The following is an 18,067-nucleotide window of genomic DNA, read 5'->3' on the forward strand; positions in this document are numbered from 1 at the left end:
TTGTTAAAGATTATTTAAATATTCTGACCGTAATCTTTTAATAACTTAATTATTTCATAATCAGCAAGAATTAACCAATCACAGTCGAATAAGAGGAGAATAATTGACTATGATTGGTCAATTCTTACAGATTACGGCATACAACAGGCTATGGCTAATATAAATCAATATAAATGATCCTTTTATAGATTCTCCCTCGTGAAAATTTTTCTTATAATTTTATACGAATTGGGACATTTTTCAGGAATACTCAGAAATATTCGAAAAATTTACATCTCTCAGAATTTTTCATTACAAACGAATTCTGAAATATTCTGAATTTCTTATCCCACAATTTTAAAAAAATATTTTAAAATTTTTTAGATTTTATGTTTCATCAAAAATTATATTCATAAAAAATCTTAGAAATCTTATATTTCATAATTAATATATGTATACGAAAAATTCTGTATCTACAAAAGATGTAGATTTTTTGAGAAGCAGATTTTCCAATTCATATGAAAAATGTGAGAGTTATAAAATTATATAGAAACTGAGAAATTATATGAAAAATTCTAAGAAAAATGATAGTAAAATTTATTTCTCCTCGATGCGTGCGACATCACAACGAGGCATGTAAAATGCAAATTGCCTCTCGAATGTAATGGCGTACTCGCAAAACGTTTTCAATACGTGCGCAAACGCAGTCGCACGTCCGTACAAAAGGAAAAAGAGAGGTAGCCATAACCTGTTCATATTGGCGACATGATATCGATATCTGGAAATCGGGAACGCTTTATCACTACCTCGCAAAATGGGAGCTTATCGAGTTATCTTTCCCATTCGTACGGCGCGCTGACTAATCGATCGTTCTGATACACACGGTGTGTGTAACACCGCTCATCTTTTTCTCCCGTAAATGTCTATAATCTCCGGACGGCCGCACGATTGTGTATTTTCCTCACTGAGAGTGGAGTTTCCGTTCGTTCAACTTCGAGGGAGCGATGGTACCGATGATACAAATGCGCTTGACGAAAAATTGAGGAGTAATGATTTGAGCTACCTGTTGAAGGCTGAAGTAATGTAATCTTATCATTGACATGATTCGCTTGGCCCTGAGAGAGACTTGGAAACATCAAGATTTTAATCCGTGTCTATTTTAGGTAAACTTAAATAAATTATAAATATATTTTTTAAATATATCCTCTCTGTCATTGCATTATTCTGTAATATTAAATAAATTACAGTGTTAAAAATTAATGGTCTTTTATATTTAGTCTATATTTTTTTCATATCATTTGCTATGCAATGACAGTAAACAAAAAATTTTCCGGAAAGTAGTGTTTGAATGTTTTAACTCATTAAATTTTTATAATGTTAATTTTATAATATAATTTTATGCAGTGTGTGATTTGATTGTAGAGGATTTAAAATGTTTTTCTTTTTTTCCCTGCTTTTATTTTTTTTCTGCAAGCATCTAAACAATAATTCTGAAATTATGTCTTTGTTGTAATAATGAACAATATATTGTCTATAAATCTTTCATTATTTATAAATTGTTTCAAGTTAGATAAATAATAATCCTTATGATTGCCTTCGATTTTCTTTACTGATTGTATTCTTTCTTTTGTAGACAACGGAAAAACTCGATCAATATTTATTAAAGGAACATATGTGATATGTATAGAAATATGACGCAGACTTGCTAGCTCTAAGAAAATGGCAAAAGAGATATATTCTGTAAATACTGTGGCAAATACACTTTGCCGTAGAAAATCTACACATTACATGAAAATTCCACTGAAGTCGACTGAGCAGATATATTTAATATTCCTCATACCGACTTTAATCAATTGCTTTGTATACATTATTCATTTCGCTGCGGACTTGGTGGTAGCTATTCAACACTTTAAGGAGGAAAATCCATTATGGGGGATATGCACCGTTGCAATTATCTATTTACCGGCACTCATGTACTTTATACTGACAGTTTCGAGGCCCGATTGGTGGATGACGGAAGATGATAAAATATCGAAAGGAATTGTCGGCTGGTTCGCCCTCCAAATGTGTCAGTTTATAGGATTCGTGTTCTTCGTATTATATAGGTATTGTTTATTTTCCGTCATTATTTGCTTCAATTAAAAATTATTATAATTTGCTTATGTATTACTTATATTTTATTTACTTCACATGGAGTTTAAATTAATAGTAATAAACGGTCGTACCTACAAAATTTGTACATTTTTATAGATTTGCTGGACTCATTGTACTGTCCGTGGATGCTATAAATTTATCCGGAGATGAGAGGCTCAAGACGTTAAATATCGCTGCAGTACCTGCGGCCATCGAATTGTACTTTTTCTTGCAAGCATGGTTTCAAGCCGCTCCGCAGGCAGTCTTTCAGGCGCACCTTCTCTTCAGAGAGAGCTCTGTGCCCCGCAGTTATCAATCAAGTACAATAGAAAATTATTTTTTAAATATTTCTTCTTTATATTCAAGAAGTAATATATTTTTATAATGTATGTATGTGATATGCTGTAATATAACTTATTACTTTAGACAATAATGACATATAATGTTTTACAGTGACGGTACAGGTACTCTGCATCATTATGTCCATTATAATAGTGGCTATGAAGACAGCTTCTTTTCAAAGATTTGAAAGCCAGCGTGTAAATGGCAGGAAACTACCATGGGCAATGTGGTTGAAGAAATACTGCATTCAGGTATCTGATTCAACTTAACAATTATTATAAAAATATTTCACACACAAGCAATTTCAAAATTATACGATTGTACGAATTATACGTTTATTTGATATTACTTAGAAAAAATATGTCTTTGAATATATAACAAATATAATCAATGTCAATCAGGAAATTAATAATATCGAAGAAAAGGTGCCACTACAAACATTGCCTTTACCTGCAAAGAAGCAAGAAGACACGATGAACGCTCCAGCCAAGTCAACGGCGCCGGAAGAAAATACGATGACCGAGAACGAGCAGGAGCAGGAGCACCAGACTCAATCACATGCGGCTTTGCTGGACCGTCAGATCTCCATGACTCCACCGTTACCACCGAAAAACGCACATGTGACACCGCCACCGACACCGCTTCGCGGTATAACGACGGTCGCACCGCTCCCAGTGCCGGACATACCGGCGCCACCACGTCCAGATTCCGTTTACACCGAGGAAGAGACGGCAAAGGCAGCAGGGATCATTGAGTCGGATCAAAGACTGACAGACAGCAGCGAGCAGAGCTTGAAAGTTCCTAAACGAAAATATTCCAAGAAAGGTCTCGAAGAGGACGACCCGATGGGAAAGTTCCTGTCCTTCCTCTGGTGGTTCTTCTTCATCCTGGCGCGTGTTTTCGCCATCGCTGTGGCCTACGAGTTCTATCCGTTGACTGTGGTAACAATGATATGCGTGCATTACGTTATCATGTTGGCCTATCTGTTTTACTACTCTAAGTATTACGATATCATCACGCTCGTCGTCAATCTCTGGCTCGGCCTAGTTTATATATTCAGCCTAATCGAGTACCGAATCAAATTCAAATATGCCGACTGGTGCACGCTGCCGTACTATGTGTTTGTGATCGTGCAGAACATGGCGTTCACATTCGCATGGTATATGAACGCCGACTGGAACGGATTCTGGTACACTTACATATTCTGGGCGATCCTTGGCAGCATGGTGCTCTGCGTTCTCTCGTCCGCGGTATATCACGTAATGTTCAAGCCAAAGAAACGTAGAGTTTACAGCAGTTGACGATCATTGGAGGCTCTGTTCTTCAGATAAGTCTTCTGATTGTGAAAATCGTACTTCCGCTTTTAGTTCCGTAACAAGGCGTGTAAATAAACTGTAGATACACATTCAACAGATTAATTGAAAGTTTCAGAAGAGACAAAAATCTTCTAGACATTGGCGGCTTTCTATACTTTATTTATACCTTATAGATGTTTTTTCGATTTTCGATAAGCTTTAGACCTCTCGGTGTTCAGACATTTCGAAAATGTTTTATACAAAAGTATATTAAATTATATATCATTTATTAAACCTATATATAGCTATTGCTATATATTACAATTGACTGTCTTATGCTAATCATAGAATATAACATGATTGGTATAGAAAAAGATTTTTAGACATAATCATTAGATTGGTGCAAAAACTTCCTGTACTTGCCAAATAGACTTACTGTTAGACACTATTGCCTACAGAGAGTTCGATTGATTTATTAACTTTCAGAAGAGGCGAGAGGATTTATTTTTTTAATATTACAGTTTTTTAAATAAAATTTATTATAATTTATTATGATTTTATTTCTTGTCTAAAAATATGACACTGTTTTAACGCCATCTATACTCACAGAACAAAATATATAATAAATAGATATCCAGTGAATATCCATGTATTTATATGTTCATATCGGTGGATAATTAATAGATATTTAAGATATATAAAATATTATTTATATCTGTCGAGTAACCAGCGTGTGGATTATCTGGATGTTGACATGTTATCCACATATTTACATCCATAAAGTAAGTATTAATGTATCCATAAATAATCTGAGCAATACACACACACGTACAAAAGATATCTGTAATAAATATCCACTAGATATGACATGGACACCTAAATCAATGTCTAATGGACATTGGTTTAGATGTCTTATTCATGAGATCTCACGCGGACATTTGCATATATACAGTATTAATGTTTATTAATGTTTATTAAATGTCCACGGAAATTTAATACCAATCGAGAATATCGAATGGACATCTAACAGTTATTATGTTTTGTGTGGAGTAGCATTTCATCTTGATTAATTAAAAGTTAATTAAAAAAATTCTTTGGTGTTTTTCAAAAATTGTATAATATTTAAAAAAATATGTCCAAAAACTGATAAATTTCTTGTACCAATCTAATATTTTAGGCAGCATGTTTCATTATTTCACAATTTTACATTACGCGGAAATATTTACAGTATTGTACACTTACACATATGTATAGTTACAGTCAAAATGTTAATTTAATAAATGTATACATTTACTAGTCAATATATATATATATATATATGTATAATATATAATATATATACATATATACACCCCAAAGAGAAACAAAAGAACATAACTCAATTATATTTACGTTACAATTTTTTTAAACTTAGATCCGATTGCACCAACGTTATTTCGATTTTAAGCTTCGATTTTAAAACTCTTTTTGTCTCTTTTTGGCTTTAAAACGAGATAGAGTTTTAAATCTCCTTTAAAGTCAAAGAGACATTGATACAACTGGGCCTTAGTTGGATTAAAACGAAAAATTTCCTACTTATAATTTTGAATAATTTAAGTAGCATTTATGGTCCATTTTTAAATAAAAACTTTTTATTCAATCAGATTGAAAAACTATGTCATATTCAGAATATTGAATTGAGTAATATTCACATTGCATAAAAATTGTTGATATTATTTTTGAATTTAATTGAATTTAAAAAATTGTACTTTCTATTCACAAATCTGAATTGAGTAGTATTCACGATGTGCACAGAAAATGCTAATATTATTTTTAACTTGAAAGGCATAGAGATATGCTCTATGCAATTCCTATAAATGAATAGAAATGCATTCAGAATTGAATAGGCATTGACATTTGCTTTATGCAATTCTTATAAATGAATAAAAATGCATTCAGGATTAAAAAGCATTTATTTTAATATTAATGAATCTGTATTTCTGAAAATCTAAATTTTAATCTATTATATTTCATTCCATTCTCATTTGCTGGGATACTAATTTGATAAATAAATGGATTTACAAGCAATGAAATTTACCTTTACTAGTAAATGCATATATTTTCACACATAATTTAGTAAAAGTATGCAGAAAAAAAATGCGTCAATTTGAATTGAAACTTCTTTGTCAGCAAAAAGTACTCATATACACATTTATACATAATTTCAGCATGCAGTGCATATCAGTAGACATTTTTAGACTCTTTGATACTTTTGCTAAAATCTTACATATGTTTAATATAAATGCATACAGATGTATACATTTATTAAATTTTACATTTTGACTGGAATTATATATATATATATATATATATATATATATATATATATAAAAGCATAGACGTTCAATCCTAGCAAACGAGAATGGATTTAAATGAATTGAAATGGATTCAGATTTTCAAAAATATTGATTCACGAACGTTAAAACGAATGCTTTTCAATCCTGAATGAATGCATTTTTATTCATAAGAATTGCATGGAGCATATCTCTATGCCTTTCAATCTAAAAATAATATTAGCTTTTTCTGTGCACACACAACTTATTGTGAATAGTGTTCAATTCAAAATTTTGAATAGGGAATGCAGTTTTTCAATCCAATTGAATCCAAAAAAAAAAGTATTCGCTATTTAAAATACGCATTCGAATAGAAAAAAATTTCAATCCATTTTAATCCATTCTCATTTGCTGGGATATACGCTTGTATGTATATCGCTCTGAAATCATTATTGGCAAAGTCGAGAGAAAGGCGAAGTCCCGTTTTAATAGGACGAGATTGCAGTTCCCCGTGAATCGTATCTATCTGAGGAAAGAACTGCGCTGAACTGGTGCACTGATTTACCTGGAGTCATGGGATATCTGGCCGCTGAAATTTTGAAGTTGACTACTCGTGACAACAACAGACTAGAATCCTGCGTCACCTGCAACTCGCCGTCCGCAATGACGAGGAATTGAACAAGCTGTTGACCAATGTAATTGCTCAAGGTGGTGTTTTGCCGAACATCCAGACTGTATTGCTATCCAAGAAGAAAGCATAATCGTGATCAGCCATCTGATACAAATTTATCGGAATAATTAGATTTTTCGTTTTCGTCTGAAAATCCAAATATAATGATCTCGGGATGATCATGTAGAAGATTACAAGATATATCACAAAAGTATAAAGTATTCGTCTTTCAATATAATCGCTAATATTATTAACAAAAATTGTCCATTCATTCGCAAGCGCGCAATCTTTACGCACACACACATACCAATATGCGCGTTATATAATTAATCAGATAACTGTATTTATCACGTCGCTTTTCGTCAAATCGGATTCGTTCTTTCACGATATTTACTAGAAGATATATAATATCGACACAGGTCGTTGTACATTTTATTCTCACACGTGAATACTCGAATCTCTGTGAAGATTACCGAGCTGAGCCTCAAATAAAATGTCGTTCAACAATTTCTCAGCTATTATTCTTTGGTCCAGTCTCATATTCCTGAGTTTGGCAGCAACGTTGCGACCGATTGCATCGTACTCATCCTCCATTATAAATGAATTATTATGTGATATTCTTAGAGATGGATCTGCTGATTCCGACTCGTCGGATCCCCGGATTAACGATGTGTCGTTCCAATCTGTATGTTGTTCGTAAGATTCGTTCTTTTCGGCCGTACATTCCTCCTGCTTATGGATACATTAAATTAATTACAATGTAACAAAGAGAAGAAAGCTCTTTGTTACGTTGTAAAATCGAGATAGATAAGAGAAATGTCAAGCCCAATTAATTTAAATGTTTAAGAAATATAAATATATTATATGTATTTAAAATAAATCTTAAATAATTTTCATCTGTCGTATATTTAAGTACCTTCAGATATTTCTACCTAACATTAATTTTTTAATAATTAATTACTAATTCTCTTTTCTAATATAGTAACTTATTATTTTTTAATCTTTTTAGGACAGCAAGATCGAATTGAATTATATGACAAAAATTAAGTGCTTACCGTTTTACAGCGCTTCTTATTTTGTACCGCTGCACGCTTTCCCGGCATTATTTCGGAGCATTTATCAGGTAACGTCGAGTTGACATATATAGCGGGTTTCCTCTGACTAGATTTGCACCTTATTTTGGACATCAAAGAAGGATGCAATCGCTAAAAATAACAAGGTTACGAAAATAGATTTCTCTATCTAACAATAAAGCGTAATCGTAATCTATAATGGTAAAAGAAAGCCCAATGAGAGATTTTAAGCATAGTCGTATATAATTAATCCACTGCCGGCAATGTTGAATTTTATTTTTTTATTGTAAATTCTGACAGACAAATTTAAATTTGTAAAAAATAAGTAAAGTTTAATTTCTGTGATAGTAGACTTATTTTAAGAATTTCTTAAAATTTTTATACAGTCCAAACTACAGGGTTGACCATATTCGACGGAAAGATCTGGCAACACTTTTTTTTTTAAATGAACAGCAAAAAATGTGTTTTTTTCCCATGATTGAAAAAAAAACATCTTTCCGTCGAATATGGCCAACCCTGTATATAAAAAATCTGTACTGAAGTTCGAAGATCCAGATAGTGGATGAAGTATCACACTGTCGACGAAGGATTAATTATACAATTGTAAGTGTCGCCTGAAGTAATAAATAAAATTAAATAAATAATAAAATCATGCGTCAAAATAATAAATAAAATTAAACAAGAAAACTGTTATATCTATTCGAAATTGATTTGATTATTCTTGAAATATTAAGCACAAAAATGTAAGAAACATGTATTTTTTTATATTTCTCCATCTCAGATTTAAGGGATGAAACAATCCTTTAAAGTTAATGCTTATAGTCAATTATCAGCGAAATGTATGGAAAAATGTTTTAGACAAAATATTTATAGTTTTTTTTTATATACTTGATAATTGTGTATTTCGATTTTTGAAAAATCTAATGTATTAAAAATACCTCCATACCCATTAAGCTTTGAGAGATTGTTTCACTTCTTAAAATGATCTGAGATATTGGATCCATATAAAAACATGTATCTCAGATTTTTTTTACAATATATTTCAAGGAGAATCGAATCCAAACAGTTGTAACAGTCCTTTGTAAGAGTAAGAAATAAAAAAACAATAATCGGTGCTTAGGCTTTCACTGGCCCCTCTCATCTTCATGGTTTTACATCAAGAAGCCTCTTTTTCATCCTGTCAATCTGCATAGACAATTCTATCAAAGTATCCAATAATTTGTTTACCTTTACATGACTGAGAAAATTCCCAGTGGACTTCAGATTGCCGTTGAGCAATTTCATACACTGCTGACAACGTACCGTAACGTTAGTGTCTTCCACCCTGATCACCTGGAAGTACTCTCCATCCAATAAAGCAGGCAATCGAACCGCAGTTGCTTTCTGTTGGATATTCGACTCGATCTGTGTCACCTGATGCATCTGCTCCGTCTGTTGCTGTTGCAACGTCAACGTATCATGATTCTCTCTATTCCGTACTTCTATTTCTTCCTTGGGCGCATGATTGTTCACAGTTTGAACAATGTCACACTGATAATTTGCTGCGGTAACCATAGACTCATCATATGCCTCGAACGTTTCCATTTTGTTCTTATAGTCCTGTGTGAAACTTTCTATAACAATGGATTGTATATCCAAGTCTCACTCTGCAAGGCAGACGGTGTATACAAACAAAGATCCTATTCCGTCTGAATAATACAGCCAGAATAAGCTGGAAAAGAATAAAATCTTACTGTAGACTTGACACAACTTAAACGTTGCGGTGATATTATTTATTTTTTGAGTCTTATTGAATTTTAGATAAGCTGGTCAGATAAGAATATCACGCAGGGCAAATCTAGATCAGATAATAGATGAGAACGTGTGCGTTAGGTGATTAAGCGTAGATACCAACCTTGTCGATCAAGGTTACATTTGGTTATGTTCGTGCATCGCTAGGGACGGGCTGTCCAAGTAGGAAACTGTGAATGCTCCATATGCATCTCTGTTGTCCGTAAATACGTAAGCAAACAATAATTGCTTTCGATAATTTTTTAATCTTTCCTACTGTCCATGTGTGGTGGCTACACTGAAGTAAACAAAGCATTCGGTCAATCCCGTTGTTACATATCCGTTTATAATATATAATAAATGAGTGAATTTAATATACAGTTATAAATAATTATCGTACCATTTTTTTTATATTTTAATAAATCCGTAGATATCCAATGTTCCAATTGATGCGCATAACCGATGAAATAATCCTGTTCAGAGAAGGTTGATACTTTATTTACATTCTAAAATGTGACAATCGCACAGATCATTATTGAATAAGTTAATTAAGCAAAGATCTCGTTCAATTAATTTATATACAGTTAAATAATTCACAACGAAACGACGGGAAAATTGGAAAATCGCCGTACACTTTTAACCTCCATGTTACTACCAGTAAATCAACACGTTCTGTTGAAGTTAGTTGTAGTCGGTTGGTGTTGGCGATACTGAGGAATGAAGATGTCAGCTTGTTTCTTGCTGGATAGATGGACAGGGACGTAATACGTGCACAAACAATAGATTTTTTTTCTTTCACATTGAAGAAAAAAAGAGAAACGATAAATTGCAAGAAGTAACGTTATTTAACAGAATATACATATATTTTATAAAGGTTATTGATTTTATAAAAAAAGAAAAAATATAAATATAAATTTTGCAATGTAAAATCGATGTTCCGTCATACTTCACATATAAACTTGTCTTATTTTAAATAAAATTTCACTGAACTTTAGTTATTAACTTGTTTGTAATTATTAATTTTATTCACATTTATTTTGAACACGAAATTCACTCATTTAATTTAAACATGAAAATAAACTTTACTCCGGTGAAAATTTCTCTTATAATTTTTATACAAATTCGAACATTTTTCAGAAATACTCAGAAATATTTGGAAAGTTTACATCTTCTCTTAGAATTTTTCATACAAGTGAATTCTGAAATATTCTGAAATTTCTCATCCCATAATTTTTAAAAAGTATTTTAAAAAAAGTATTTTTTAGATTTTATAACATTTCATTAGAAATTATACTTACAAAAAAATCATAAAAATCTTACGATATTTTATAATTAACATATATAAAATATTCTGAGAAAAGATGCAGATTTTCTGAGAAATGATCCAATTCGTATAAAAAAGGAGAGAAAATTATAAAATTATAGAGAAATTTTGAAAAATTATATAGAAATTCAGAAAAATTCTGAGAAACATTTTCACCAGGGTATTACAGCTATTTATGACAATTAAATAAATTGCGTTGTTTTATTAAGGATTAGTATTAATTTTCATAAAATTTTAATAAATATTAAGAGATTTTACTATTAATTTTTTTGGCATTTTTAATCTTTTTTTATGTGGACCTAACGATACTTTAAATTTCACCAAGATGCGTACGCCACTGGGCGTCACCTGATGCTCGCTCTGCGGCGCATGCGTGAAAAATCCCTCCGTTGGCGTCACTGCGACGCTTTTCGTGGCGTATTTTGCGGCATTTGCGGCCAACGTCGGTATGAGGTGAGGTTCGCTCGCGTTCCCGAATGTGGCATGTATAGTGATGAACTAGTAGCAGTTCTCGCGCTTCGAATAGTCTGAACAACTTCTCACATTGTAACCCGCATCCTTTTATTCGCAATTCGTATCGCCGCGCCGTCGACATGTCGGCATTTGCCGCGGATAATAAAACGGAGTACGAGGAAAAGGAGCAGCACACGAGGTATTTCTCGTCCTCGCGCTTCAGCGCGACGTAGCGCTAAATATAGCAATAGTACATTTTCCTTTCATTCAAATATTTCTGAATCCTTACAATATTAAGTTCAATCGGTTCTCAATGTTTTCTTTGTTTTTTTTTTTGGTAGAAATAAAATGCTTGTTCTGATTTTTATAAAGTTATTGGCGAACGTATATCTACAATCTTAAACTATAATCTTATTTATAGACTTAAACTTTCACTTCAGAATTTTATGAAAACATCAATTAATCACTTAATTTTATCATACAATTTACAATTCAGTTTAATTTTGAATAACATTTTGGATAATATAAAGTTAAAAGAACGAATTATAATTTCCAGCGAGACAGAAACGTCCTCTGCCACTTCAGCGAAGTCGGAGATAAGTAAGGATACAAATGTAGAGAGCCCTCAAAGTAGGAAACACAAGCGGTCGCCAGATCGCGAACGACCGTCCAAAATAGCAAAGCACGATGCTGAAGAAGATGCCTCATCTGCTGTATGTGTCTTAACCATATATTACTACTTTGATTGCAAAAAGCAGTGTTTATTAGATCACATATTCAAGACATCTTAAATCTGGTCACATAAGTAGTCTTAAAAGTCCAGAGCGGATCTCAAAATCTATTAACATAGTTATTGATACTGTAAAATCTACTTAATTCATGTTGAAAAGACATGAATTTTAAGGAAATGACATAACTTGTATAAAAATGAATGAATACTATGTTTATTTTAATACACAGAAAAATATCATTCTGTTGCAAAGAAAAGTGATTACTCTATTTATTTTTTCTTTTAAATAATAGTTATTTTTAACAAAGAAAACTTTCTGATAATAATCTTAAAATATACTTTAATAAATTCTAGAAAAATTCTGTATTATGTATTGTAGAACTCAAAACATCTTGAGATTATACTTAAGGTGATCTTAAATGTAAGATTGAAGTATGAATACTATTAATTGCTATATATAATTAGTGCTAATATATTTTCTGTTGCAGAGTACAAACGTTCCCTCAGATTTAACGACATCCGGAAGTAACGAAAAAAATAAAGACACAACTGATGCAAACAGGAGTCTTGACAATACAGTTTTGGTAGCTGACCATTACAATGCGCTCGAGGAAAAGGGCCTCTCGCAGAGAAATCAAAGTCGCATTGTATATATGAGGAATTTTAACAATTGGATTAAAAGCATGCTTATAAGTAAGTATTAATTTTTAACTGCTGTCTAAATGATGTCACAACATAATAATGAGAAAAGGACTAATAAGAATCAATATCCAATTGCATTCTTTCAGATACATAATTCTAATTCTTTTTAATTATTGATTGATACCAATTAGCATTAATTATTACAATTTAAACTGTTGAGCTCTTATTGCATTTTAATTTTAAAAAGTATCACAATTATTTTGCCAAATTATTTTGGATTTTTTTTATATTTATAACTTTAGATGCCCTTGTTTAATAGAACGGAATTATAATAGTTTAAAATTTCTTGTAACATAAGGTAATAGAATCGGGAATCAAATCCCAATCTTTTGTTTGATAGATAATTATTATTAAGTTATCCAATATCTCAGAATTAATCATAATTATAAATATAATTATAAAGTTTTTGAAAGTAAAAATAAGTATTTGATTTAATTTGGGCTATTTTTGATGATTTGAGAAAAAAATTGAATTTTGACTTAAAACTGGCTTATTATTGGTCTTGTTATTGTGATTTTATGTTAATTTATTTGAATGATCAGTTGTTTTTGCAATGAATAAGTTTATCCTTATATTATTTATCAGATGAATACGTAGTCAAAGTAAGACAAGGCAAAAGTTTCGGCACTTCGCTTAAAGTTCTGGACATGTGCTGTGGTAAGGGCGGAGACCTTCTCAAGTGGAAAAAGGCAAATATTTCACATTTGATCTGCGCAGATATAGCGCAAGTATCGCTTGAACAGTGTCAACAACGATACAATGACATGGTGAATAAGAAAGGTTCCAAGGACAGAGGTTTTGCTCCCATTTTCAGCGCGGAGTTTATAACAGCTGATTGTACAAAGGTGGAGGATACCTATTTCATTTTTAAATGCTACACAAAAATTCCATCTGCAAGAAACGCACTTGTCAATGGAATTTTGTTAATCAGGAATGTTACAGGTTCGTTTGAGGGAGAAGTTCACGGATCCCAGCATACAGCTGGACTTCGTTAGCTGCCAGTTCGCTTTCCACTACAGCTTTGAATCTCTATCACAGGCGGAATGCATGATTCGGAATGCAAGTGAGAGTCTCAAGCCCGGTGGCTACTTCATCGGAACCATTCCAGACGCTTACGATTTAATGTGCGTTCTCTTCCTCTTCTACTTGCATATTTCTCATTAATAGATAGTACACACACTCATCTTCTTTTCGGCAACGCAGTTCTAGGTGGCAAAATTGCGACGGTCATAAGTTCGGCAACGACGTATACAACGTTGAATTTTTAAGCGAGGACAAAACTAAACCGCCGTTCTTCGGCGCAAAGTACAATTTTCATCTGGACGGTGTGGTCGATTGCCCGGAATTCCTGGTGCATCTGCCCACTTTGTGCAAGTTGGCTCTGAAATACGGTCTCGAATTAGTGGCGTTTGAAAGGTAAGAGAAAAAGCACACGACTTAAATCTATCATTAATCGTTATTTTAGCAAACAATTATTATAAAAAGCTATTGCATGTATTATATTAATTTAAGCCTAATCGATATTCGCAGGTCTAGTGGACATTTTCTTCAACTACAGTGTGAAAAATTATTTATTATGAGTGTTTTTCATAATTTTACATAATATTAAGTTATATAATCCTATTTCTCGGATTTTGACCTTTAAAATGAAAAAAAAGCGAAAGTAAATTAAACTTACTTTAAATAAAAATACATTAATGAAGGTACACTGGATCCATGAATATCATAAATAGACATTAATATCTGAAGACATTTATTTTTTCTAGTTAAAATCTAAAAAAATTTTTTATATTCAGGTTCGAAGATTTCTATGAGCGTTTCAAAAACGAAGGTAGATCTCTTTTAGGAAATATGCAGGCACTAGAAACTTATCCGCCATATCATGAAGCGCCTCTACTTGGGGATCCAGAGCGAGACTATCATCATGCTGTTGAATATATGCAGAATCTGCCGGCGAATCATCGTAAAATTGGCACTCTTTCGCAATCGGAATGGGAAGTCACTTGTGAGTATAAACAAATTCTAATTAAAAATAAGGAAAATTTGAAAAAAAATATGAATAAAATATAAAAATTCTGAACAAATCCAATTTACTAAATTTTTACAGCATTGTATGCAGTATTTTCATTTCGAAAAATGAAGACGATTTGGAACAGCGAAGGAAAGCCAGAGTATATCAAGTTATAAAGTTTCGTAAGATAAAGAAAAACATGAAAACTGAAGCAAGGAACGATTTACTGATGCTGCTGATTTTATATTGTACAAACAATTTTATTTGTTACTGTAATGTAACTTATGGTAGGACGATATCAACCGTGTGATATCAGTAGAGCTGTAGCTGCGTTTATAGAGCTGACAATCATGTAAAAAGTGCTAAAAAGGCTTAACCCTTTAATGCTACTCTTGGTATGGCGTATCAGACTTTTTTTTCAAAAAATGATCTTTTAAAACATTTATTTATTTTATTACTTATAACTTTTTTTTTACTAATCAAGATATACCTGTTTGATACCGTTGTATTTCTTAATGCTTGACATTTCGATTGAAAAAAATTTATTATGTTTATAATTTTATAAAAGTTTAAGCAATCAAAGTTGGATTGAATGTTGCACCAATGACAATGTATAATACAAAACGTATAACATTGAACACAGGTATAACATAAAATGTATAACATATAAAAAATAATACAAACGTATAACATTGAAGGGTTAATCATTAGAAAACAATTTTCTTTTTCATTGTTACTGAAATTCTATTCTTTCAAGTCGTAAGAAATTTTTCAGTATAACACGAATGATTTAGATGTCAGGAAATATAAGATCCTGAATACAGTAATGTTAATTTCCTAATTGAGTGGATTATAGATAATCAGCTCGCAACACGGAAAATGAATCATGTATTTCAAATTAAGAATTATATATATAAAATTGAAAATTATATAATTCTTAATTATACATATACAGTGTATATGATTAAGAATTTTGGAATATAATTATAATATCATAATTATTTAGCTATTATATAATTATAATATTATAATTGTATACATTTACAGTATATTTAAAAATAAAATTATGTACAATTATTGCTATAAATTATTATCACGCAAGAGAGAGAATGACGTATAATTTTTCAAAACATAAATTCTTTTAATTTATATTTCTCAAAAATAATTGCGCTGAGAAAAATCACTCTTTCGAATATATAAATAAAAAAGAATCAATAGTTTTCTCGCGCTGATGCTTCGAAAGTAGTGAACTGTAATTGATAATAATCGAACGTATGGTAGAATTGTTCATAAGACATAAGTTCACTATGAATCGAATGTATAGTTCAATACAACTTCGCAAAATTCGATCTAATGTGAAGTTGAACCAAACGAAAGAGTTGGTTACGTCGACAAGGAATATCTCGTATAAACTTATTCTTTCAAAATCAGCAAAATCACAAAAGTATAAAATAATTTCAAAATTATTGCGTTTCTTACATCTCATAAGTTTGCGTTGCGATTAGAACTCCGATATTATAATTTACTTCAGAAATCTCTGGCGATTAATTCTCTTTGCGAGGGGATTTTTCAATTCCTGTTCTTGGAAGAGTTATTTTTCGCGAGAAGATCTTCCCCGCCATAAGAAAAAAGGAAAAGAGAGAATCTGTTAATTGAGAAATGAATCAATCAACGATTGGTATATTCTGATTTTGAATTTCGCTTTGGAGAACATTTTGTCGTCGGTCTTCTTATGGCTGCGAAATAAAATCCCAGGGTTGTGCGTAAAAAATAATAATCCACATCTATACAATGTAAACTATGTAAGCTATGTTTTATATGTCATCTGTGTAAACAATCTATAGATCAATGGATGCGTTCAGCAGAACGCAACAGTTTTGCAACCGTTTTATTATTATCTGCTGAAATAGGACTATTTCTCTAAATGTAAAAGTAATAATCCGATCAGTGTGAAGAAAATTTCAACAGTTGCAAAATAAACATTCTGCTGAATACAGCCATTGAAACTTATGTTCTTTATCGTTGCACTGGACTGCACTAAAATTTTTATCTTATATATTTTTATTTATCAGTATCAAGTTATATATGATCAATTATAAAATTTAATTACTTCTTTTTGTACTGTGTTATTTAATTTATAATATTTTATATATTTTATGTTACTTGTATTATTTATCGGAAAAGGATTTAAACTTACATTTTTTTTATCTGTATGAACAATCTATAGATTATCAAAGCTTATGTTCTTTATTGTTGTACTAGACTGCAGTAAATTAAGTTTCCATTTTGCTTATGTATTTATTAAAATACTAAAGATATATTAACAATCATAACATTTAATTAGTTCTTTCTGTATTCTGTGTTATACAAATTATAATAATTTATAATTTACATATTTTATATTGCATGTATTGTCCAATGAAAAAGATGTAAACTACGTTTTTTACGTATTGACATTTGTGTAAACAATTTATTCATCAAAACTTTGTTTCTTTATCATTGCATTAAGCTTTCCTCTCACTATGTATTTTTATTTATCATATTTTTTTATCATATAATATATTAATAATCATAAAACTCAATTCTTTCTGTTATATAATTTACAATAATTTACATATTTTACATTGCTTGTACTGTCTGCATGAAACAGATGTAAATTATGTAAACTAGGCATTGCGTATCGTTTGTGTAAATAATCCTATAAATCATCAAAGCTTCGTTCTTTATTATTGCAGTAGCTGCTACACAGCTGCACTAGGCTTCCATCTTTCTTATATATTTTTATCAATAGTAAACTTATCAATATACTAAAGTCAGGTGTATTAACGATCATAAAATTTAATTCTTTCTCTATACTATTATATCCAATTTATAATAATTTACATATGAACCTCTTAGTTGACAAGTGGCAAAGTCCAAAATTAGGAAAAATGCGTTCGTTATAGAAGTAGAAAGTATTAAGAATATTTGTCCATCTAATTTAATTTACTTTTATTTTGTTTTTATGTTCATAAGAAATAAAAATCAATTTTACATCATAAATAAAGTGATCGTAAAAAAAACTGGACTAAGTCACTATTCTAGCTTTTTTATTTTTTATGAACATAAAAACAGAATAAAAGTAAATTAAATTGATAGATAAAACAAACATTCCTAATACTTTCAACTTCTATACAAACATATTTTTCCTAATTTTGGACTTATACCACTTGTCAATTAAGGGGCTCATATTTTACATTGCATGTAAAACCGTTTACATGAAAAAACAGAAAC

General features: G+C 31.1%; 3 protein-coding genes and 1 pseudogene across 6 annotated transcripts; 3 read left to right on the forward strand and 1 right to left on the reverse strand.

The window, feature by feature from the left end:
• The first annotated feature begins 709 nt into the window (after positions 1 to 709).
• Positions 710 to 4,298, forward strand: LOC105151760 (uncharacterized). Its single transcript, XM_011065653.2, has 5 exons — positions 710 to 1,142; positions 1,613 to 2,084; positions 2,230 to 2,432; positions 2,566 to 2,705; positions 2,856 to 4,298. The coding sequence occupies exons 2-5, from the start codon at positions 1,699 to 1,701 to the stop codon at positions 3,753 to 3,755; spliced, it is 1,629 nt and encodes a 542-aa protein (XP_011063955.1). The 5' UTR covers positions 710 to 1,142; positions 1,613 to 1,698; the 3' UTR covers positions 3,756 to 4,298.
• Positions 4,299 to 5,441: 1,143 nt separating this feature from the next.
• Positions 5,442 to 9,839, reverse strand: LOC105151746 (Protein stand still). Of its 3 annotated transcripts, none has more exons than XM_011065641.2 (4): positions 9,699 to 9,839; positions 9,107 to 9,515; positions 7,787 to 7,936; positions 5,442 to 7,463 (listed from the first exon to the last, which is right to left on the reverse strand). In XM_011065641.2, the coding sequence occupies exons 2-4, from the start codon at positions 9,386 to 9,388 to the stop codon at positions 7,170 to 7,172; spliced, it is 726 nt and encodes a 241-aa protein (XP_011063943.1). In that variant the 5' UTR covers positions 9,389 to 9,515; positions 9,699 to 9,839; the 3' UTR covers positions 5,442 to 7,169. The 3 variants fall into 3 exon arrangements, with proteins under 3 accessions (XP_011063943.1, XP_011063936.1, XP_011063928.1); XM_011065634.2 differs by having other exon boundaries at positions 5,442 to 7,460; positions 9,032 to 9,515; XM_011065626.2 differs by having other exon boundaries at positions 9,032 to 9,515.
• Positions 6,459 to 7,238, forward strand: LOC147906844 (histone H2A-like; annotated as a pseudogene).
• Positions 9,705 to 17,277, forward strand: Rnmt (RNA guanine-7 methyltransferase). 2 transcript variants are annotated; one of them, XM_011065615.2, is made up of 9 exons: positions 9,705 to 9,805; positions 11,224 to 11,351; positions 11,908 to 12,064; positions 12,570 to 12,774; positions 13,369 to 13,628; positions 13,726 to 13,907; positions 13,987 to 14,199; positions 14,580 to 14,788; positions 14,891 to 17,277. In XM_011065615.2, exons 2-9 carry the CDS (start codon positions 11,347 to 11,349, stop codon positions 14,968 to 14,970), a joined length of 1,311 nt encoding a protein of 436 aa, XP_011063917.2. In that variant the 5' UTR covers positions 9,705 to 9,805; positions 11,224 to 11,346; the 3' UTR covers positions 14,971 to 17,277. The 2 variants fall into 2 exon arrangements, with proteins under 2 accessions (XP_011063917.2, XP_011063910.2); XM_011065608.2 differs by lacking the exon at positions 9,705 to 9,805 and having other exon boundaries at positions 11,307 to 11,550.
• Positions 17,278 to 18,067: the final 790 nt, after the last annotated feature.

This window comes from Acromyrmex echinatior, chromosome 17, assembly GCF_024713525.1.
Source record: "Acromyrmex echinatior isolate Ae372 chromosome 17, ASM2471352v2, whole genome shotgun sequence".
NCBI classification, from domain to species: Eukaryota; Metazoa; Arthropoda; class Insecta; order Hymenoptera; family Formicidae; genus Acromyrmex; species Acromyrmex echinatior.